This window comes from Neopsephotus bourkii, unplaced genomic scaffold (assembly GCF_033783945.1).
Source record: "Neopsephotus bourkii isolate Nb327-2 ecotype Australia unplaced genomic scaffold, CSIRO-AGI_Nbou_v1 NB_744, whole genome shotgun sequence".
NCBI lineage: Eukaryota > Metazoa > Chordata > Aves > Psittaciformes > Psittacidae > Neopsephotus > Neopsephotus bourkii.
In genome coordinates, this window is record NW_026901242.1 from 30,363 (window position 1) to 54,004 (window position 23,642).

The following is a 23,642-nucleotide window of genomic DNA, read 5'->3' on the forward strand; positions in this document are numbered from 1 at the left end:
AGTCTCTGAAGGAAGCAGTGTCTCCGGGAGGCAGTCTTTGCGGGGACACCGACTGTGTCTCTTCGGCCCGGCAGACCGGCACCGATCCTGCTGCTCGCCGCCTTTATATAGGCGCCGGCGGGGCGGAGCATGCGCGGTGAGCGGGGAGCTCTCCCGGGTGCTGAGAGCGGGCGGCCGTGACCCCGCCCACCCGCCCCAGCGAGACCCGCATCGGGTCCGTTCACACTGCTCACCGCCGTCCCGTTCCTCCCGTCCGCCCCCTCGGGACCAGCACCGGGTCCGTACCCATTGCCGCTGCCGCCCCTTTCTGCCCGTCCGGCCACGGGGGACCAGCACAGGGTCCGTCCCCGCTGCTCACCACCGCCCCGTTCCGCCCTCCCAGGATTCGTCCCTGTTCCCCACTACAGCCGCATTCTGCCCTCACCGGGTGCGTCCTGCTGCTCACCGCCGTCCCATTCCGCCCGTCCCGCCCCGTGGGACCAGCATAGTTTCTGTTCCCGCTGCTTACCGCCGCTCCGTTCCGCCCTCCCGGCCCAGTGGGAACCGATCGGGTCAGTTCCTGCTGCTCACCACCGCTCCGTTCTGCCCGCCCGACCCCGCGGGACCCTCACCGGGTCCATCCCCGCTGCTCCCCACCGCCCTGGCCCTCCCGCCAGGCCCGCCGGCAGCCGTGTATGCTAACCGAGAGGGCGGTGAGGTTCCGCGGACACGGTCTGGCTGGTGCCCTGTCGCAGAAAGCCCGCCCGTCGAAAGAAGATCGCCTGCCATTCCCGGGCAGTGCTGGGGACGTCGCGCCCGAAACACCCCTGCCTCAGAAACCTCGGCACCAACCCTATGAGTGCTTGTTTATCCCCAGATAACCATATCCTGAACAGGGACCCACACCTCTCCTTCTTTCGGGATATGGGGAGACGGTGGCTATTACTAATTTTAAAATGAACGGCAAGGACAACAAAGTTGTAAAGTTTTGCGAGGCGGGCAACATCGACGGCGGGCAGAAGCCGCTTCCCCGGGATGCAGAAGGGCAGGCGTGAGTCCCGGCCACCCCGTGCCTGCCCGCAGGGGGCCCCGGAGCTCCGGCGAGTGGCCGGCATCTTCCTGGGGACCTAGGCAGCGGCAGCCCGCCGAGTCCCTGCTCTGCGCGGCTCCCGAAACTCGCCTTCAGGCCAAGCTTGCGGCAGGCACAGAAAGCAACAGGTGGGAATAGAAAGCGAGGCTTTCCTTCCTCCATTCTGCTTTTAAACAAATCGACACAAGCGTGCAGTTTGAAAACTAAGTAGAGTCTAAATACACCTGAATCAGATACTGCGAAATCAGCTGTCTGGGGCAGATTCTTCTCTCCGAGGGTGGTAAGACACTAGTACAGGTTGCCAAGAGAAGCTGTGGCTGTCCCATGCCTGGCAGTGTTCAAGGTTAGGTTGGACGGGGCTTGGAGCACCCTGCTCTAGTGGAAGGTGTCCCTGCCCATGACAGGGAATTGGAAGCAGATTATGTGTAAGGTCCATGCCAACCCAATCATTCTGTGATTCTATGATCCAGATTTAACAAGTAAATTATTTCTGCATAGTCTTTAAACTGATTAATCTTACTGAAATTGCTCCAAAGGCAACAGTATGTGTGCTGTTTGTTGCCAGCACCATGGTCATTGCTTCAGTTTATACCTACAGAGACCGTCTGAAAGTTTCACCCATGTTTTGGTAGTGCTAAAGGGAACAAGAGTAATTAGGAAGTTTTGTACACCATATTGCATACAATGAGGGTACAAGTTACTGGAATTAGCAGTATAGTGCTCTGGAAAGGCTTAGTCTCCAAATTACTTGCTACACTAAATACACTGGTACTAGAACAAAACAAACACCACCACCCCCCCAAAAAAAAAAAAAAAAAAAAAATTGTGCCTTCAAAAGACTATTGCAGGACTTGAAAAACGGACTCCTGGCATTTCTTCCCCACTCCCTCCACATTACCATTTTTTTCTAGCTTCCATATCTCTTAATCACTGACTAGGGTTGCATTCAGGTGGTATTTTCAATAGCAGGGCTTTAAGTTGCATCCCTTAGCCTGCTGGATGGCAACAGTTTCTCAAATTCTCTTGTCCAAAGTAATACACCCTTGCAGTGAGCCCTGACAACCCTATCAGCCTCACCAGTGTTTCACAGCCCCATGTGAAACAGCACAGGCAGGAGAGAAACCCAAGGATCTTTCAACACCACTAGTGCAACAGCCACATACACAAGCAAAGGGAAAATACCAAGTTTTAATCAGAACCACACCACTGCCAAGGTTCTGCAGACGATACAGGAGGTGAAGTGTCCCCCAGCTCTCAGCAGCACCAGGGGCCTTAGCAGTAGTGTCAACATTTATCCAAAACTAAAGTTAGTAAAATATTTGAAATAGACAATTTCTTGTTTGTTTTCCCCCCTCTACATAGTCCATTCACTATTAGCTCACAAGAAAAAAATCATCAGTAATTGAGCCTTGCAGAGACTATGACATACTCACTTGGTAAATCATTAGCAGGATGGACACTGCAGAAGCGGATTTCTTCCAGACTGAATTCTACCCTACCCTGATCACACTGCTGCCTACATGCCCAGTTTTAAGTATCTCACCGGAAAAATTGCAGAAACCCTGTCTTGCACAAAATAACTTCTTCTTTGAATATTTCCCTTCTCAGGAGAACATCTTGTTGATGTACTGCAGAGGCTGAACAGTAGTAAAGAATCAGAAAGGGGAGGGGGATGGAAATCATGTCTGAAGGCATGTTGCTTTTTTTTGTCTGCCACTCAGAGAAAGCAATAGAGTGTGAACTGAGGTACCTCACAGAACACTGGCAGTAGCTTTCTGAACTCGGGCTGCAAGTGTGAAACACTGGTCCAAGTTTTTTGCTCATATTCTGACCATCAGACAAATTCCTTTTCAGTCTTGGGTTTGTCTTTTCTTTTTTTTTCCCATCATTCTTCATCTCAGAGAAGATGTTTTAGAGGAAGGTAAGGAACCTTCTACACCTAGATGAATAATAAAATTAATACTTACAGAATAATTTATTCATTACACCATCAAAACTCTCCGGTAGCCAGAAAAAAAGTCAAAAAAAGTAACCAGCTATTTTCAAAAAGCATTGCAAGATTCACCACATAACCTAAGGGTTATTACCCTGGAAAATACTGTCTTCTATCTGTTCCTTATATATTCCACCAATGCTACAAAAGGCTTGTTGCTTTTGCCTTTCTGGAGTCTTCTATTTATCGAAGTGTCATCAGTGAAATTTGTGTTACTGACTCAATCTTTTTGAAAACTGAAATAGTTTGCCTTGATGGCACAGGCTTTTGGGATGTATTCTGGTGGTAATGGGAAAATAATGACTGATTTGTTTACTTCATAAATCTCAAATTGATCCTGTAGAGTTCTGTAAGAGGCTTTTGGGGGTTTATATAGTACTATACTAAAATAATCCATGGGGCTAAGGCTGCTAGTTTGCCTTCAGATAGCATCAATCTGCACAGTAAACTTGAAAGCTTGCACCAGTTCAGACCACCAACAGAAACTGCCCACTGATTTCGACTATACTGTACCAGAGAGAAAAGTGTCCATCCAGGCATTCTCAGATAGCCTTTAAAGTGTTTCAGATAAATATAACAAATAAACTTTTGCTGAAAATGATAATTTTCCTAGAATCTACCCTGAAGGATCTTTTATCATTTTTCACTTCCTTTACAGACCTTTTACACAGATGAAAGATGGATTATGATTACAACAGTGACTGAACCAGCAATATGCTGTTCTGAAATGTTTTGGCAAGTGAAATGTTCTGTTTTCAATATGAAAGTAATATGAAAGCTCAGAGCAGGTTTTTGAAATACTATTTTAAGCACAGAAACATGGGACTATTTCTCAGGCCACTTTTGTAGCAGCAAAGGATATTTTAATGTTTTTCTATCCAGTGTACTGAAACAATGAGTAATAATAGTAAAGCTCTTGAACAGATTTCATGAGGAAGAGTTATTAATGTGTTACTTAAATGGGCTTTATATTATTCTTAAATGTTGCATTCTTGGTCTAGAATTCCGTTTCATGAATAATCCTTTTGATGGCATTTTCTTCTCATTAAGCTGAATTTTGGAGCAGGAGAAGGAAACAGAAATAGGAAAAAAGGGACACTGCATATTTATTTATTTTTTAACTTCTAATTTTTGGAACCTCTGTGGTGTTCCTTTGGGAGTTTTATGGGCTCAGGGCTACAACCTCACGCTTTTTACTAAATTTGGACAGCAATTGTTAACAGTTACATTTTGAACTGGATTTTACAAATGTATTTTCTCCATCCTGTGAGCGAAGGTTAGGTTTGACTTGGTATTCACCCAGCAAGGGAAGATTTTCAAGCAATTCTTTTCTTAAAAGTGTAGAAGCAAATGTATACAGGTTTTCATATAAACTCTCAGATACTACAGTCAACATAGTCAGATAACACAATGATCATACCATGATAGGTACACTTCATGAACCACAAACATATTCTCCAGAAAGCATTACTTAAACACAGATTAAAATCTTTATTAAAAAAGAAAAAAAATACTACTACTTTAATCATGTTTACATCCTCTCCTCATTTGCTTTCTAGGTAGATCACTGAGAATATATTTTCCTGGAACTGATTCTTACAAGAAGTTGAGTTCAAAGTGACCTGTTGCTCTGGAAATGTTCTTTAAAACAGTTAATATGGATAGTTAAGACCAAATGACCTTTCAAATTCACACAGTCCAAGCACGAAATCATAATTTTGGTGAATTAGTTCACCAACTACAAAAAACAATCCATCCTTGAGGACTGATCAGGAATCTGAACGTGAGCATCCCAAAAATTTTTACATAATAGAATCATTGACTACTTCAGAGTTTGTTTCTTTCTGTTATTTGAATCTACCCACAGACATACCTTAAGTGGAATGCCGGCAAGTACTTTTTTGCATGAATAACTTAGGAAATTCCAAAAAATCTTCAAAGACTGTAACAAAATTGAAACTGAGAGATCCAACAGTGTCTCTGATCCTGTTACTTAGCTGTGTTAGGAGGCTGCATCTCTATGAGAAAGAGGAAAATAAGATTTTAAAAAACATACTCATAAACTTCCATCTAAATCTGTATAAGAAACAAAAAAAATCAACGGATGCACAGTGATTACCCAGCATACTCCACAGAGTCTCTGGGATGAAAGTAATTCCCTTTCAGTTCATCTCTCTGCTAATACTTGGTACTTTAACACAGCCCATCACATTGTACGGGATTCATCTACTCAACATTTCTTGTCCAAACAACTTGTTAAACTGCCTGTATAGTTAATAGATAATCAGGTCTGGACAGACTTTTACCTCATATGTGACAGAAAGAGATGTATTATCCTACAGAGGTTATCTTCTCTCCCTACTGCCTGGAGGGACAGACAAGCAGGCATATATTAGATGCATATGAGATATTTAAACTTGGGGCAAGAGAATCTCATTCTTAGTAAACCAAAATTTCCTGACTGCCTTCATCTAGGCTTCATTTTGTAGCAACTTCTCAATGTCAAATCAAACGATTTATGTTGCAGTTCCTCACTACTCATAACCTCTGCTTTTCTGTCCCTCTGTACACATTTATACATGCATATAAATTCCTATACACACATTTCTTTCATTGCTGTCCTGGAAGTCTACTTAAATTTAACAGAATCTAGACATTGATTGTGCCTGGATTGTCAGTCCAGGCACACCATGCCTTTTGATCTTGTATCTTAGTTTTTTCCCACCTTCTTTCATTAAATGTACAGGCTTTTCTGTGTTGAGCTGCAGGCACTGAACTACAATACATTTGTGGCCAAAAGAACACAGCTGATACAGTGTTGTATTCTTTTTCTAATTGAGGTTATTAAAAAAAAAAAAAAAAAGCTCTTACAGTCACAAAAGGTCCCAAATTCTCAGGTTATGCCTCTCTGGAACAGGAAACTACAAATTCATTCTTTATAATTAGATTTTTTCCAATTCATTGTGAATGACCGAATAGCTTTTCAGGTAGGCACCTTATATTAATTCCCATAAATGCTCTACTACATGAGGTCTGTACTGGGAAGACACAGTGACATTCACTTAAATAGCTGGCCTCAGTATGTCCTCACGGCAGGAAAGTGCTTTCTGCTTGTGCCATTGCTTCCCAATTAAACTCTATGTGGCTCTGTCAGCTATAGCCACAGCATCCCTTAAGCAGGAATCCTACTGTCCCCCAGGGTATTTTCTGACACTGTGCCCACTGAATCATTTCTTCTGTGTATCTGCATACTGGCACAAAGCCCAGAAAGTTATAGATGTTTCATATGAGATTCCCACACTTCTCCATTCTGTATGATTTTCCATATACAGTTTTTGTTCATTAAAAAAAAAAAAATAAAACAAAATACCCACATTCCCACAAACCCTCTTGAGTTCCTAAAGCTTTTATTTCTTCATCATTTCCTGATTTTTTTCTTTCTTTCACATGATGCTATCTGGAGAAGGGATAACAGGGAAGAAGAAGGCAGGAGTAACAAGTTGAAAGAGTCCAGAATGAGAAAACTCTCTAGTCTCAGGAAAGGGCAGAATGAAAAACATCTCATGCTTGGAGAGAATTGTAAGTAATAGGAATGAACTTTTCCTGCTGAGGATAAAACCAAGATAGAATCCTGCATGAAATGCTATTTGCTTCACATCAGACTTGGTGAATACCCACTCAAAAGACTATTGAAAATTCAAGCAAATAGTTAAATGCCTCTCACAGAAGGGTTGTTTTTCTAACTGCCTTCCAGAAGTTTGTTAAACCAATACTTTGTAAACATACATCTATGCCTTGAACTTTCACCCCTTCTTTCCAATGCTCCTAACCTGTTCTGTTCATTTTACAATCCTTCTCTTTTTTTATTCCATTTACTGTAGATACTTTCTTATTCTCCAATTTAATTATTTTAAAATATTCACTGCAAACTGTGTTGATTGTTCTATGCAACAATTGTTAAGTGTTTTTAAAATGTCAGGTATTGCAGACATTACATCAATTTCAGGACACACTTAGCTTTAAATTGATTTCAGGGAAATACTAATAAATTGCTAAGCACGCTACAGTATCTAATGTCACAAAGTCTAATGCTTGCTATGTGACTAGACTACTCAAAGAATCCTAATGGCAAGCACACCAGGGAACTTTTCACTGTAACAGGCAAGATAACAATATTCATATGCTGAATGTATGTCAGCTATATTAAAATAAATAACTTGCAATCTTCAGTTGGCAAGTGTTGTTGGATATTGAGTATTACACAAAATCATCCTTTTTTGCATGGTCTGTGTCTTTCCATTAGCTAAAAGAGAGAACATTATGACTCATAAATCAAATATCACTCTTTTATAAATATATTCTGTTTCCAGAGTTATCATGTCTTGAGCCTGGGAGAAGCCACATTTCTATGTGATTTAGAAATCCTTGGAGTTTTAACTCTTTCTTGCACTTGTGTTCTCTGGAGTTTGAGGCTCACAGTTCTCACGCTTATGGCAGCCATTCGCCCTTGGGAAAGTTTGAGCAGAAGAATGAGCATAATTAAGCGCAGATTACCATGAAACTATCCAAGAAACGCACAGTAAATTTTAAGCAGAGGGCTATTGAAGCTTACAAGGAATGCACCCCACATCTCAAGGACAGGACAGCACCAAGGCAGTGCCCTGGCCACCTGCCTGTGGTACCTGGGGAGCCATAGCCAGGGCAACCTTGGCAGAGGCCTCATGAGAATATCCTTAGTGAAAAGTACATGGCACCCACTTAAAAACGTGGTGCAGGGCTATGAGAAACCTTCCCTACAAAGGGGGGACATTCAGATGTAACCCAAATGTGGCAACACACTGCTAAAGCACAGGAATGGCCTCTGTGCCCCAGGGAGACAATCTGGAAGCTGGGCTCTGGCTGTGCAGGGGCCTGAGGCCCTGGCTGGGCCCTGAGGGGTCCTGGTTGCCTCAGGTGGAGCGAGCTCCCAAGGCCCCTTGTCACTGCAACGGGCTGTGTGTTGAACACTCCTGTGCTTCAAGCACCTTCTCCTCAAGCTTGGTGCAGATGACACCAAGCTGGGTGGGAGTGCTGCTCTGCTGGAGGGTAGGAGGCTCTGCAAAGGGATCTGGACAGGCTGGATTCATGGGTGGTGGCCAATGGGATGAGGTTCAACAAGGTGAAGTGCCAGGTCCTACACTTGGATCACAACAACCCCATGCAATGCTCCAGGCTTGGGGAAGAGTGGCTGGAAACTGCTCATGGGAAAAGGACCCGGGGGTGCTGATTGATAGAGCTGAACATGAGCAGCCTGTGCCCAGGCAGCCAAGGCAGCCAAGAGCATCCTGGCCTGTGCCAGCAATAGTGTGGCAGCAGGGGCAGGGCAGTGATCATCCCCCTGCACTGGTGAGGCTGCAGCTCGAATCCTGTGTTTGGTTCTGGGCCCCTCACTACAAGAGAGACATTGAGGTGCTGGAGCTGGGCCAGATAAAGGCAAGGGAGCCGGTGCAGGATCTGGAGCACAAGTGTGATGGGGAACAGCTGAGGGAACTGGGTGAGGTTTAGTCTGGAGAAGAGAAGGCTCAGGGGGGACCTTACTGCTCTCTACAACTGTCTGAAAGGAGGATGGCGCAAAGAGGTGGCTGGTCTCTTCTCCCAGTTAAGAAATGATAGGACGAGACATAATTGCTTCAAGCTGCACATGGGGAGGTTTACACTGGATATTAGGAATTTTTTTTTCACTGAAAGAGTGCTCAGGCATTGGAGAAGGCTGCCCAGGGCAGTGGGGGAATCACCATCCCTGGAAGTGACAAAAAAAACATGTAGATGAGGCCCTCAGTGACATGGTTTAGTGGTGGCCTTGGCAGTGCTGGGGTAGAGATATGACTCCATGATCTTGAAGGTCTTTTCCAACCTGGTTGGTTCTGTGACTCTAAGCAGGAGGGAAAATCTGCCCTGATGGGTGCGGGACTGCGAGGCCCAGCTACGACCTGCCCTTTGGGGCCGGAGCGGGGAGGCTGCCTTGTGCGGCCGCCCTCTCCGGGGCTGCCGGGGCTAACGCCCCACCTTTGAGCCGTGGAGGGCGGAGTGGGGGTGCGGCAGTCCCCGCTGGCGGCCTCTCGTCCCCTCCCCTCCCGCTGGCCCGGCCCGGTTCGCTCCACCGCCTTAACCCCGGCGGCTCCGAGGCGGGGGCTCCCGGAGCGGCTCCCTCCCCACAACCCTCCTTCCTCCCCGGCAGAAACCAGACACCGGGACGGCCCCGCGCAGTTCTTGTGGGGAGCGGCTCTGGGAGGCCGCTCCGCCGCTGCCCCGCCGCCTGGCTATGCCGCGGCCCGGCTAGGCGCGGCCCCGCTCGGAGCTCCCCGCCCGCACCATGCCATGTGTCCCGCAGAGCCGGGGGGCACAGGTCTCCCTCTGGATCCTCATCCTTCACGTCCAAGTGCCCTGCCTGAGTAGGGCCCCGCCGGCCGGCAGCTCGCTCTTCCCCGACGGGCGGCAAGGTCAGTACCTGGGTGCGGGGAGTTCCCCGGCAGGGTGTGAGGGAGCGGGGGCTCGCCCCGGGTGTGCGTCGCACAGGTCGTGTCGTGGCCCCTTGGCACTGCTCGGGCAGGAGAGGGGACGAGCGTCGCTGCTGCTGCGGCTCGGGGTGAGTGGCGCTGCCCGGGCTCTTGAGTGTCCGAGCCCGCAGCGTACCCTCGAGCGGCTCTGGGGACCGACTGCTCCAGCCTTAAAATGTTGAAGTGAGAGCACAGCTCTGCCTGTGCCCGCCTGTTGCTGTTTGGAGGTCACCGAATTGCACCGTGTAGATAAAGGTATTGTAAAATGCTGCTTTTTTCTCGTCTTCCTCGTTAAGAAGCATCTCTCTAAATGCCAGAATAGTTTTGTACTAAGCTGAAAAAGTAAGTGTATTGCCCTGTTGTTTTGCTGTGGGGTTTTTTTGTTTGTTTGGGGTTTTTTGTTTTGTTTTGTTTGTTTGTTTGTTTTTAACAAAGAAGAATCGGGGTGATCAGGGTGTAAGACACACTGTGATTTATTCGTAATTAGTGAGGATGATATATTAAAAGTGAGGCTTTATCTGTGGGAGGAATCTCTTGAGGCTGCTGCCCAGGTGGATTAATTCATTCCCTCGGTTGGAACTGGCTGCACACCTCCCTTGGGGGAATGTAAGTCAGGAATTTTATCCTGTTGTCTGTTTAAGGAAAATCAGAGGCAGCTCCCAAGAGAGAAAAATTATGATTAGTCAGAAGACTTTGCCTGGTGGTAGAAGACTTGAAAGTACAGGAGGAAATTTTGCTTCCTGAAAACCTTCGTGATGCAAACAACAGCTGTGGTGCTGTCAGTGGGAGAGCTTGAACACAGAGGAGAAAATCTGCTGTGCATCTCAGAGATCATGGAAATAAAAAGTGGTTAAGCAAGCTGCTGAATAGTGAACAATTATCCTGAAGTTAGTTCCTGCTGGATGTATTTAAACTGAATGCAGTCACTGCATTCCTGTGTCTCTCTGGATGGGACAGAACAGGGGTGCTGTTTTAGCACATAATAGCTGTTTAACTGTCAGGCATTTGGAAGTGAATGTAGAATTAATTTAACTTTCTATGCATGAAAAACCTAGGCTTTCTCAGGTGTTTGCAAATAGTTTTGTGTAAAGGGACAGTTAAAATTTGGCTGGGTTTTGTTTTTGTTTTTTTTTTTTTTTTCAGTGGGAGATTGAATGCAATGCTAAGTGTAAAGAACTCAAATTTCTATCTCTCATAGCTGAAGCAACTGTTGTGCTCCCTTCACATGCACAACAAGTGTAGCAGTCGGAACAGTTAAGGGTTCTCTCAATGAATGTTGAAGGCCTGATCCTTTGCCATGGGACTTTGGAGCTTGGGGTGTTTCCTGGGTACAGAGCCTTTCTTTGGCTTGGGAAGATGCTTCCTCCAGAGAAGAGCAACTCTATTTCCTATTGCAAGGAATCATTTGAAAAGAAGCCAGAGGGTCTGGGGGTCAGATGTAGATGAACTGCAAACATGGAGATGAAACAATGTCAAATGAGGGTGTGTCACATTTTAAAGGAATTTTGTCAGAAAACATGTTATCTGTCTGAAAGAAATTGTGGTTTTCTTGTCACACATGACAGACTGTGTATGTTTTTCTCTTTATCCTAGTTTATCCACTTACATACAGCCATCTTTACGGGCAGTTCTCTGCTGTGTTTTGAATCCACAGAGGAGCAGAACAGTCAGCAGTGGTTTGGAATATTATCAGATGTTTTCAGTGATGTAGAATTAGGAGGGTCTGCTGGGGAGCTTTCTCTAACAACTTAAACAATTCTTAGACTTATCAAACAAACATGAATGGCCTGTGCAAACAGTAATGCAAGGCTAAGTACTGACTTGAATGTATCAGTGTGATGTTTGGTTCTGCTCATGGCACTGATGCAAGCTGTCATGCCCAGGCTGCAGTTGTGGAAGGATATAGCGATCCCTGGAGCCACACAAGCTGCCCAGGGAAGTCTTCCTATTCCTGGACTATAAATCCTGAGCAGTGCCACTTGGCAGGCAGAGCTTCCGTGGAGTGGAGAGTATTAGAGGTGGCTAAGGAGCATGCCATGGCATGCCAGCCCTGAGGCTTGTTAGTGGCACTGGGATAGTTTCCCTCTGTTTAGTGTTTGGTGGCACTAAGGTTTATGGGAATGTGTGATGTTTTAATAAGAATAAATTATTAATTTAGGAAAATTGAGGCAGTCAGTGTTGAAGAATTCAACCCTTATTCTTGTGCAGTCTGGGTTGCATGCATTAAGTTATTCCATTTGTTGCCTCTGCCCTCTAGTTGGGTGTTACTCTTTCCTAGAAGGGCAGAAAGGTAAAACCAAAATTGTACCTCCTATTTTTGTTTTACACTCTTCTCCATCAAGAAAGATCAAGTGGTATGTTAGGCTTAATGTGGACCTCAGTTAGTCGTTATTGGTAGGATTGCCCTTGCTAACCTTTACCCAATAGTCTAGAGAAAACTGGTAATGATTATTTGCAGAGAAATCCTTAGCCTCATCTTGTTAAACTTTGTTGTGTTGTAATCGTGATCCCTCTGGTCGTTTGAAAACTGCTTAATAATTCAATTCTGTGATTACATTACAGTATACTGTTATTGCAGCATAATTTGCTCTCCAGTGACTAGCATTCAGAAATGAGTATTTAAGGAGGAGTGGAAGGAGTTTGACTTCTCTGCCTTGATAATTTTGTTGCCATCAGACGCTTCAGCATTATTTTCCCTCTTACTGATGATGATGTCTAAATTGCCTTAACTTCTAAACACTAATCACTATAATGAAATAAAAAGCTTCCTTGAATAGTTTGAAGTCCAAAACTGCAAGTCTGTGGTCTTGCATGGAGATGAACAGTTAAGCCACAACAAATTAATCTCAAGACATCAAGCAGAGGCAAATCGCACAGTGACACCAAATGAGTAAGTTTTCCTCCAGGCATTTAATTTGATTATTTAGTGAGTTGTGCTGAAAACCATAGAAATGGGGCCTGATCTTGCTTGATCTTGCACTGTTCTCTTAGCCTGTCTTTGCTAGCACAATATGGGATATGGGTCTTCTCAGAAGTCTAATGAAACTTATGCAGGTAAGCCATGGTTTTGGGTGTTTCACCTCTCTTGTCCTGCTCAGTTTTTGCTTCACTCTGGAGCGTGGGGAAGGAGTGACATATCTTTAGCTGCCGTATTGTTCAGCTGGGACGTTATGTGCTATATAGAGGCTGTGTAAACTGCAGGCATGAAGGTGTGGATTGAATTTCCCATGTCTCAGTCCCTGCTGTACTTATGTGGGCAGAGGCAGGAGATGTCTTAGAACTTGTGGTAGGTGTTAATCTCTGAGGTGTCAAGACCTGCTAGTGTGGACATTTAAAAGCCCGTTGCTGTGGCTTGTCCTGCAAAGGCAAAAAGTCATGATAGGCTGGTGGAAAGACTTGTGTACAAATAATTCTGTTGTGTATGAGAATAAGTTTGCTTCTGAAATAAAGGTGCTACTAAGACAAGTCCAAACTTTTTATGTAGTTTCGTATATATGCTTTTTTTTTTTTTTTTTTTTTTATGGCCTGATTAAAGACAAACATCCATGTCTCGTACTGCAGCTAATGGGGACAAAGGAGATATGTTCCCTCCCAGAGCGGATGAGCCTGGACAGCTGTCTGTCTCAACATGGTTTATCCTGTGTGGCTTTGAAGATGCAGGCAGTGGAGAGAACTATCTCTAGAAGGATTGTCTTACCATTCCTAAGGAGGAGAAAAGTGCTCTGGAAGTACCTGGAGCAGTCTAATTGCTTTGTTAACCAGCTTAATTAATGAATAAGTTTTAGGTGCTTCACGTACAAGTGGCTGGGACTTCAGGAACGAAGAGCGAAGAGCCCTAGGGAAGGAGGAACTGGAATGACATGTATCCTCACAATTTCCTTTTGATGAAATACATTCAGACTGATTTCTTGGGCTGAAGTCAAGTGTGCTAACAGATCTGGCTCTAAGAGTATGAGTTTGTAGGGACTATGTTGTAAGTGTATGTATGTTATTTGTTTGGACTTTTGAGTTTTACACTAATTTAAAGAAAAATGAAATTGGGAACGGGTGGTATTCTGTGTCACAGCAGGAGACAAGAATGCCAGGAACGCTTTTTTCCCTTGTTAGATTCTGATAAGTGCTAATACATCTGGTCTTACTCTGGTTGGAACCCCTTATAAAAAATGACACAGTTACTTCATTCCCCTTCAAACCCTCTTTTAAAATACCATCTTCTGCTGCAACTGATGCTACTGAGGTGCTGTTGTCGTAGCCTGTCAAGCCAATTAGTGGTGTTTGCTTCACCCATGTGTGTTTTTAAGGCTCGGTCTCCTGCTTCAGATGGTCAGCTTTTTGGATGCGTGGGGATGACCTTGATGAGAGCATTGTATGCTGGGGACCTAGGACAGAGGGGGTTCTCAGCTTTTGTGGGGTTGGAAAGAGGTGTGTGTGTGACAGTCAATCCTTCATATGAATGCTGACAAAATGTTTGAAAAGAAGAATTTTTAACTTCTAAATTGAGTGTTATACTGGAGAGTAGAAAGCCCAGATGGGGGTTGTAGTGCATGCTGGTCTGTGCACTGCCTGCCTTTATGTCAGTAGGATTGTGTAGTGAATTGTAGTATTTTTTGAGTTTCCCTGTTAAATCATGTGAGATTTGAACAGGCTAGGACTCACCCTAGGTTTACTTATTTTGTTTTCTTTTTTTTCCCTTCTTTTTCCCCTTCCTCTCAGAGCAATTTATCAAGACACTTCCAGAATACCATGTGGTTGATCCAGCAAGAGTAGATGCAAATGGGCATTTTCTTTCTTTTAACTTATACCATCACATCTCAAACACGAGGAAGAAGAGAGACCTCAGCAAAAAGGATAATATGATATACTACAAAATCAACCATGAGGATAAGGATCTGTTTTTTAACTTGACTGCCCATATGCGATTTCTTTCCCATAACTACGTAGTAGAAAGGAGACATGGCAACCACACTGGTGCGAAGATTGCAACTCACTCAGGAGCTCCTTGCCACTTCATTGGCACAGTGTTGCAGCCAGGTGCTGGGAGCGGGACAGCAGTGATCAGCACTTGTGATGGCCTGGTAAGTGATGTGTCCTTAATGAATGGGGTTATGGCTAATTTTTGTGTTATTAGAACTGAGCTAGAGCAGTGGTGTATGAATATGTTTCACTGGTAAGAAACTGGATAAGCCAGTCTTACATAACACTCTGACATAACCTTACTGACATAATGCTCTGAAAGAATCGGTTTAATACTATGGATGCCATTTGGATTTTTGGAAGAGAGAATCAGGTCAAAAGTTGATGCTAAGGCCCACCTGGGGTTTACTTTAGTCACTAGATTATTATTATTTTTTTTCTGGTGCTGGCCTGAACATCTCTGTCATACCTGTTTCTTGAAGCCATCCAAATATCCAGTCACTATGTTGATCCCATTAGTAGTTGAAGCGACTTTGCTATGCATCTGGATATGAGCTCCTGTTGTAGTTTCCTCTAAAAGGAATATAGGTCAGGTGCAGCAAAACTGCCCTGCTTGTTAAACCTACTAATGGTAGGCTGGGAAGACTGAGATACTTGCTTCAGACCTGCACTCAACTTCAGAAATAAATGTAGGGTAGATGCAACCTTATCTAGAGCTTTACATTCACATCTGTACTACTTCTAAGCATCCATAATTCAGAAGAGTACTTCTGAAGCTGGAGCTTGAAGTCTTAGTAGACTGTGGCAAAGACGAGGAGGTAGAAACCTTAGGTTTGGTTTTTACCTCTACCATAGGTTAGGTTTCTGCTTCTAGAGGATAATGCTGAACCCATCTTGTCTGGGAGGGGAAGAAGACACAGACTGCTGGAATGTGAAGGGAATGCTACAGGGAGCTGTGTAAAACGTCACACATAATTGCTGAGAAGCAAATGCAAAGGATTTGTGGAGCGTGCAGACAAAGGTGATGAAATGTGTACAGGGTGCGTGTGCTGTAGTGCCTTGACCACTGAGTGTCAAATTACAGTCTTTGAAAGTGCGCAGAGCAGTGCACTGATGCCTTGCTGACAGCACATCTCAGACTGGCGCAGGCTAGGCACTGATGCTTCATTTTTGGGCATAAGCTCCACGCCAAGGTGTGTATCTGTAAAGTACATTCTTTCTCTGACAACCTGTCAGTGTCTAAGTGTGTTCCTTGCTATTGAGAAGTATGAAGCTTTCTGAAGCTTTGGAAAATCAGTGGGTTACAAAAGTATCCTGGCAATTTACGAAAAGTAACGTGAAGACAGCTCTGGGGTAGATGAAATGTGAAACTTTGAAGTCTTCCACTGTGCTGATGACACTTTTGGCATGTTGCCTGAAGAAACAGACCGTTGCTTGAAGTCAGAAGCTTCAGTCCCACAGGCTTGAAGATCAGGGATTTTCTAAGTAATTCTTCTATTATGGACCAACTTATCAAAGCTTCCCTGAAACATGTTATGGTCGTACAGTAAGGAAAAGGAGATAGGATGAAAAAAGTAGTTCCTTTGGTTGATTTGTCTGGTGCTTTACCAGAACGTCTTTGTTAGTTTTCATAAGAATGAGAACTTGAAGTTAAGTTCTGGATCTTCATTATGCCTTCTGAAGTTTGCAACAAGGATTTAAACCTCCCAAAAAACCCTCAAATTACATTTTAAATTCAGCTTGGTAATATCCTGTGAAGTGATCCTTTAATTTGGGCTACAAACTTTTTGAGGAGGGTTTTTGAAACAATGTTTGCTAGAATACATGCTTGGAGATTGTTTCTTTTTGAGAGAACACTTGTATCAGAAAAATACTGTCATGGCTTGAGTTTTCCCACTACCCCAAAATTAAACCTTGAAAATATGCAATCATAAATTAATTCAGGTTGAAAGTGACTTTTAGGGAAAAACATGATGGTTTTGATGCAATGATTTTTGAAGATCAGGAGGCACTGCTCTTAAGAGGTTTCATTAAGAGCTGGGTCTGAATCTCTTAACAACTCTGACTGCTACAGCTGGGGAAAGGTGGTTTAGCTTGCATTTTGCCTGGAAGTTTTCCAAAGATCCAGTATCATATGGAAACACTGATTAATGAGTAATTTCACCAGTGCAGAGAAGTGCAGTCTGGTTTTCAGGATAAAACCGTGTTGTTTCTGAAACTGTGATAGTCTGCTGCTTCCTGAGCTAATGGTAAATTATTTCCATCCTGGAGATCTGCAGTTTTTTTGCTGTTCTGCACCATGTCTTTTCCTGCCTTTTTTTTTTTTTTTTTTTTCTCTGAGATGTATTGTGCTTGTTAATTGAAAAGAAATTTTTCTGTCTATTCTTACCAGGGAGGGAAGGAGAATTGAAAATAGGTAAACCACATGGAATTAGAGCAACTTATTTGAGATGCTAAAAACCTATCCCATGAGGAGAAATTGTAAGCTTGATTACTGTAGGAGATTAATTCTAAACTGCTTGATAAAAAGAGTTTGGTGAACTAACGAACTGCACAGGGCGAGTTGGTAAGGCTCTGTGGGGCTGAGATGGGAAGAAGAGGAAGATAACAAAACAGTGTGGTTAAAAGATGCCAGATTCCCAGAACAGGCTTTGGAGGCAGTGGCTGCTGCATAGGTCCCTGTGCAGGGTCAGGGCCACACTCTTGAGTGTGTGCTTTGGCAAGTAGGTCCCGATTCAGCACTGCAAGCTGGCAGAGTGCTGATGTGCTCCAGCCTCATAACCTGGGAGCTGCTAAGAACCAGTACCTTAGCCTTCAGATTTGGGGAATGGGAATATTATTGATGTTACTTTCCCTACACCATTTTGTCTTGACAGTTCAGGTATGTTGTTAAGTGATAAACATGCTTTGCTTTTTTTGTTGAGATGGTCTTTAATGAGCTAAATGAGGTACTGATTTATGATAGTAGTGAGTGACAGGAAAATGTGTCACCTAAACTGCTATTTCTTGACTTTCTTAATGATAGGGACTGGTAAAAAATCTATAATACTGAAAAATACTGATTTAAGTAAATAAATGTGTTTTATTGGAATATTCCATTTTTTGACTGTTTTTAGTGGGAAAAGGTTGAAATGTTATCTTGTTGCCCAGTGAAATGCTTAAGAATATTGTCATCTTTTGCAACACCATCCAACCCCCTCAAAAAAAAAAACAAACCCAAAATTGAAATTGGCCTGAAGTGGGGCACAGTAAATTCCTAAAGATGACTGTGGGAGTGGAATCCTAGTTTTATTCTTCTTTCTGGATTGAATTCCTCTTATGGGAAGTCTACTTGGTTCATGTTTGGAAGTTCCTGAATTTGCAGGACAAAAGCAGTGTATAAGAACAAAACAGACGTGTGGTTTAGATCTGTATTCTGTTGTAAGGGTCACTTGCACAGAGCACTGAAAGTACAGTAAACCTAGAAATGGATTTTCATCTCCCTTGCGTTTTTACTTTGAAATAAATTCCTGCTTCCATTAGCATTTCATGGACATCGCTCATATAGCAAAGATATAACTTACTATTAATTTTTATTCATGGCACTTTTTAGAATCAGATTTCTTCTGCATAAATCAAGTGGATGGTGCTGAGAAGACGTGGTTTTCAAAGGGGCATCTGTTTGACTAAATCAGAACAACAAATGATTGAAAAAGAGAAGTGACACTTTCAAAATGTGGGAAACAACTTTTTGCCATCAGCAGTTCTCCAGGTTGACAGCCTGGTGCTTTTCAAATAGAATGCCATCATTCTTAGGAATTGCAGTATTTCCTTAGTTGTTTTGAAAACAGTACGCTAATGTCTTATAAATTTCATTTTCCTGTGTATTTATATATTCCCCAAATGCCCTGCAAGGGGAATAACAAAATGACAGATTTGAGATATAAGAATGGAAAAGACAGTCATTGTATGACATTGTTCTTTTTTAAAAATGTAAATGTATCTCTGGGCAGAATGGGACAAGAGGATGAAGAGGACAAACTAGCAGAGATCTGAAGGAATTTAGCTGTTATTTCCAACCCCTTTTTTTTATTTTTTTTTATTAACACGTTGTGATATCTTTGTTTCCCTTTCATGCTGAATAGGTCATGACATTTTTAAAAGGTTGAAGAACATGGTTCTGCAAACTCTGTCTCTTCTGAATCAGTTGTCCTGTAGCCCAGAGAAATGACCATGGCTTTCTGTGCCTGTGTGGTATACCTGCAACCAACATTTTTTCTCTTCCAGTAAAAGCGGGTTTTTTTGGCTATGTACGTGGCGGTGCAGGAATACACCTAAAGAAGGGGAAGATGTAACCTTTTCTTCTGTTGCACTTACAATCATCTGAAACTGGATTCAGCACTCATCTCTTACATGGAATTGCGCTCAGAACATATTTAGACACACGTGCTGTTTTGGTGGCTGTTATTTTAAGAGATAAATTGAAATGTATTTCTGTAGTGTTAATAAAGGTGCTGGGAGACAAATAGACAAGTTCTTTTTCAGGGTCTCTTTCCTTCATGCATCTTTCTTTGCTGCTTCTAAGAGAGTCTCTGACTTTGTACAGTCTCTCACTGTACAGTACTTGGTGGGTTCTGCTTGTGGTTGGAAGTGTGGCAGATGGCCCGATCTGCTAGTCTTGTCTTTTTATTTGTATGTCAGTATCATCTCCAGAGCAGCCTCTTTTGGTTTGTCCAGCTGGTGATGATCTGCTGAAACTAAAATGTAGGAATAAGGTGTTCGGAGAATATCAGGTATGAAAGCAAACTGCCAGCCTTTTTCTTGGGAATGGGAATTGCTCTATGGCTGGATATAATGGAGCTTCCAAAGTCTAAATATTCTGATTTGGCTTGTTGTGGCACGTGTAAAGAAGGAAAGACCTGCTGAGTAACTCGGTTATGTATCTGCTGTATGTTTCTTCTTAGGCAGTAGTATGAAAAATACTGTAAGTAGAAAAATCTACACTGAAACTAAACACAGTGTTCTATGTCATGCTTGGATGGCCTGTCCTGTCCATATAATAATAAATACCTGGATATTCTCCTCACTTGACTAGTGTTGTGTTGTGTGGTTTGTTTTTTTGTTTTTGTTTTTTTTTTTTTTTTTGTTTTTGTTTTTTTTTTTGTTTTTTGTTTTTGTTGTTGGTTTGTTTGTTTGAAGATGATCCAAAGATAGGGGGTGTGATGGTGTTTTTGTGTTTGTTTTATTGTTTGGTTTATTTTGCCCCCAACAGATTCATCATTCAAACTTTGACTAGTATTTGCTGCAGTACTTTAACATCCATCCTTTCTCTTCGTGTTTGAACTTCAACTGTTCATCTGCAACTCCCTTCCCCCAGTCTTTTGTTTGCAAAAAGACTCTAATTGACAGGTCAAATGAATCTCATGAGTGATCTCAATACATGAGAATCCGGCCTTGCCTGTGGCTTCTGGTCTTGGCCTTGTCACCTTTAGCCAATACGAAGTTGTTAGCCCGGAAGCTGTGTATGGCTGAAGTTTTTATAACATAATTGTTACTTTTCAATGAAACAGGCATTGATGGTGTAGGTGAAAATGAGATTAGTCAGTATGAACTGATTTAAGTGGAATACCCAGGATTAGAATGCTTTAAGGTAACTGTTTTTGAGAACAGGAAAGACAGACTGTTGTATAGTTTTCAGAAATCTAATATTCTTGTTTAAATCTGTATGTACTGGTTTGCTAACCACTTAGGAATATTGTTAGTGTACAGAGCTGTCAATCATAGTTCCAGTCTCTGGGAGCCTTTTTAATAAATCTTCTATGCATGTGTGTACTTTCCCCCCCTTTTTTTTCCTGAAAGTCTTCACTCATCATTTAGTGTGTGGTGTTTTTTATAAAAAGTGTCTTGTTTACTGAGGGAAAACGGGAATTGTGACTTCAATCTAAGGGTTTAGAACCCAGAAATAAAAAAATATCCATAACATCTGTTTTGCCTTGATTCCCAGTATGTGAGGTGTGCAGGATGGTCTGTTTTTGGATTCTTCTAGTATGGCCTAATGTATGCCACTGAGGCCTTATTCAGACTAATCTGAAAAAGAGCCGTCAGAGCCGTTAAGTTCTCATGAGTTTTCCAGGTAGAGGAGGGAGCTTTTGATCAGTGAAATGATGGATGAACACATGCAGATTGGCTGGTGGCTCAACACGACTCTTAAGTTGTTACTGAGCAGGGTGCAGGGCTACCCATGGCCCAGCTGGTAGTGTGGAGTGCTGGGGAATTCAGGAGACACTGAAGAAAACTACTTTAAGTGAGGAGATGGAGTATGTGTGATAAGCAGATCTGTGTGGAAACAAGGTTTTGATAGTTCTGCAGTTCATAGAATTTTTTTTTTCTTTAATCCATTTTTGTGATGGCCGAAAGGAAGGATCCAGCATGGAAGTAAATAGAATTGTTTACACATTTTTCCATCTTAGCGAAGTGCTGTACCTGCTACTCATCACATGGGCACATGCTTTGTATGTAATAATTAATGATGAGCAGAGGAGAGGGAAAGAACTAAAGCTTTCCTACGTATTCTGGCAGTGATGCATGTAATGTGGCATTAATGGGGACAAATCTTGCCAATTGCATGCCTTATTTTATAGCTATTCAAAAAGAGAAAATTACCAAGAAGAGCCTGCCTTGCTTCTGTTCTTAGCAGACAGACACTAGCAGGATGTTAGGTTGTGAACAGCAGTGGGTGATGTAAACAACAGACCCAAATAGTGTGTGTCTCCTGCTTGTACTTAGAGGATAGATGGGCTAGTGGTACTTTCACAGCAGCTGTGTGAGCCTGGCTTCTGGCACCAGCTGAAAAACAGCAGCCTGAAGGTCAGGTCCTGCCTCTTCAATTCTCTTTGTCTGCCAGAGAGGAGCAGCTGCAGTCCCTGAGCAGGGTCAGCATCAGGGCATGGTTATATATACACATAATCAAGCACACACACATATGCAAAACTACATACATGTATCTAGCTTTGTCACTGCAGAACAGTTACACTGCAGCTAAAGCTCTTGGTTTAAGATCCATGCTGTGTACTGGGAAGGCTTCTGCACTGTTGAATGCATTAGGTATTACCAAGCTATTTTGCTTTTTTTCCAGAAACCGGTGCTTAACAGTTGAGTTCCTCAATGCATTTTTAAGTTGCAACAGAATTTAGGTATTTAGTAATTTAGGCTGGGATATTTATGTTCCTACAGTGGCTCCAGGGTGTGCTTTGGAGAAAGATTAATCTGAAATAGCAAGCTCTAAAAATAAAGAAGTAAATAAATAGTGATAAAAAAGCTGGTTGTCTTGGCTAAGCAGTACCTATGTATCCATTGTGGGTTCCAATACTCATGGCAAACAGCAGGTTCTTACTAAACTGCTTAGGCTTGTGCATGCATGGAAATCCCAAGAATAGATCTAAATGCGTTGTGGTTGTAACTCACAGTAAAGGCTGATGCAGATACTGTTTATGAGTTGAAGTTTTCTTTTGTTCAAATTTCACTCTTCTAAGTGTATGTATTTAAAAGAAAGATGATTCTAAATGCTCAGTCCAGCCTTTAGTATCTATCTATTTGGATGCAGTGTTAACTCCTTTTCCATATCTAGAACAGTCATAGACCAAATCTGGCCAAAATTGTAAGAATGGAGACTGTGGTAGGGTGAATGTGTTTGTTTTATCCAGCATCCTCTGTCCCAACATTGATGAAGTAAATATCTCATAAAGAATAAAATCAGGGCAGTAGGACATCTCCACTTAGCTCATCCTTCTGTTTTCGACTCAGATCAGATTTCTTGATGTGTCAGTTTTCTTTCTTAAGAACCTCCTGATGCAATAGTCATTCACATACTTTCTTGGCCTCCCAAATCACTGGGTGCTAGAAACGTGAATCTTTACTATGAATTTCAGCACTTTATATGGATTTAGATATATCTTCTTTTGTTTTTCACTAGCATTTTATCAGCTTCATTTGATGCTTTCTGGAGCTGTTGCATTGGAGGAGACAATGAACAGTCAACATGCTGTGAAGAAAAAATTCTTTATGTTCTTTTGCAACATTGTTAATGTGGCCATATCTTTATAGCTTAATGGAACTTAAGTTCAAGCAAATATTATTTCCTTTATTTTTTTATTCCTTCATACTGACTCCAAGTTCGAGTTCATTACATAGGCAAGTCAAGGTCTAGTCAGGTCTGCTGCCTTTGTGATAAGACCAAGCAAATAGTGGATTAGGTACTGGGGGACAAAGCATGTTGGTTTTTTGGCAAAACCCCATTTACTACATAATTTACTTACTGTTTGCAGAAACTCCTCTCTTAAGAATTAACATGCTTCTGTGTTAGCAAGAGAAGTGCAAATAATTTGTATTACTTGTATTATTTGTATTATTTGTATCACCTTGGTGGATATTTATGGAGCTGGAATGACATTGTAGGTACTACTAAGTTTAGTTGGATCCAAAGCTATATTTTTGTTCAGGATTTTGCCTCTCCTCTCAATATGTAATTTTGGTAACTTCCTAAACAGAAAGCTAGCACACAGTTTTTGTTTTGGAATTGCGGAATAAAAAAAATTATCCCAGTTTATTTGTTAAATTGTTTTAGTTGATCTCAATCTTCAAGTTTAAAGGGGGAGTGGGAGCTGGTAGAAAAAATCCTCAGCTTTGTATTTTTGAATGCCAGGTAGTTTAATAACAAACGGCAAACAATTCTTTCCATCTCAAAAATTTTGTTTAATTAGTTCCTGATTAGATGCCCATTACTTTGGAGGTGGGCATAGGGCAGCTAAACCAGTAGGATTTTCTTTTGAGCTGTATTTCCATTAGTGTTGAATAACAGCCATCATACGGTAGTGCACCCATGCATATATTTCTAGTGTCTTTGATGTTTTGAATGTTTCATAATTACTGTTTGTGATTTGCACAGCAGCAGCAATCTATTCACTGTACATCACTTTTTTTGCAGTCTACAATGTGCAATTTTGTATGTGCAAGATTGGCAGAGCAGGATTGTTATTTGGGAATGTTTGGTGAGAAACATCATCTTAAACTGGAAACAAACAAACAAGCTTGGCACATAATCTCCTAATTTTTTTCTCTTTCCTCTGGTCCTTTCATTGAAAGAAAATTATTG

At 42.4% G+C, this 23,642-nt stretch overlaps 1 protein-coding gene across 1 annotated transcript in view; it reads left to right on the forward strand.

The window, feature by feature from the left end:
- Nucleotides 1-8,787: 8,787 nt before the first annotated feature.
- The window catches only part of ADAMTS12 (ADAM metallopeptidase with thrombospondin type 1 motif 12), a 158,092-nt gene continuing 143,237 nt past the window's right edge, over nt 8,788-23,642 (forward strand). The window contains exons 1-2 of the mRNA XM_061354725.1: nt 8,788-9,541; nt 14,312-14,673. Coding sequence (XP_061210709.1) covers nt 9,415-9,541; nt 14,312-14,673 — 489 coding nt within the window. The 5' untranslated portion in view covers nt 8,788-9,414. The remainder of the gene's footprint in view (nt 9,542-14,311; nt 14,674-23,642) is intronic.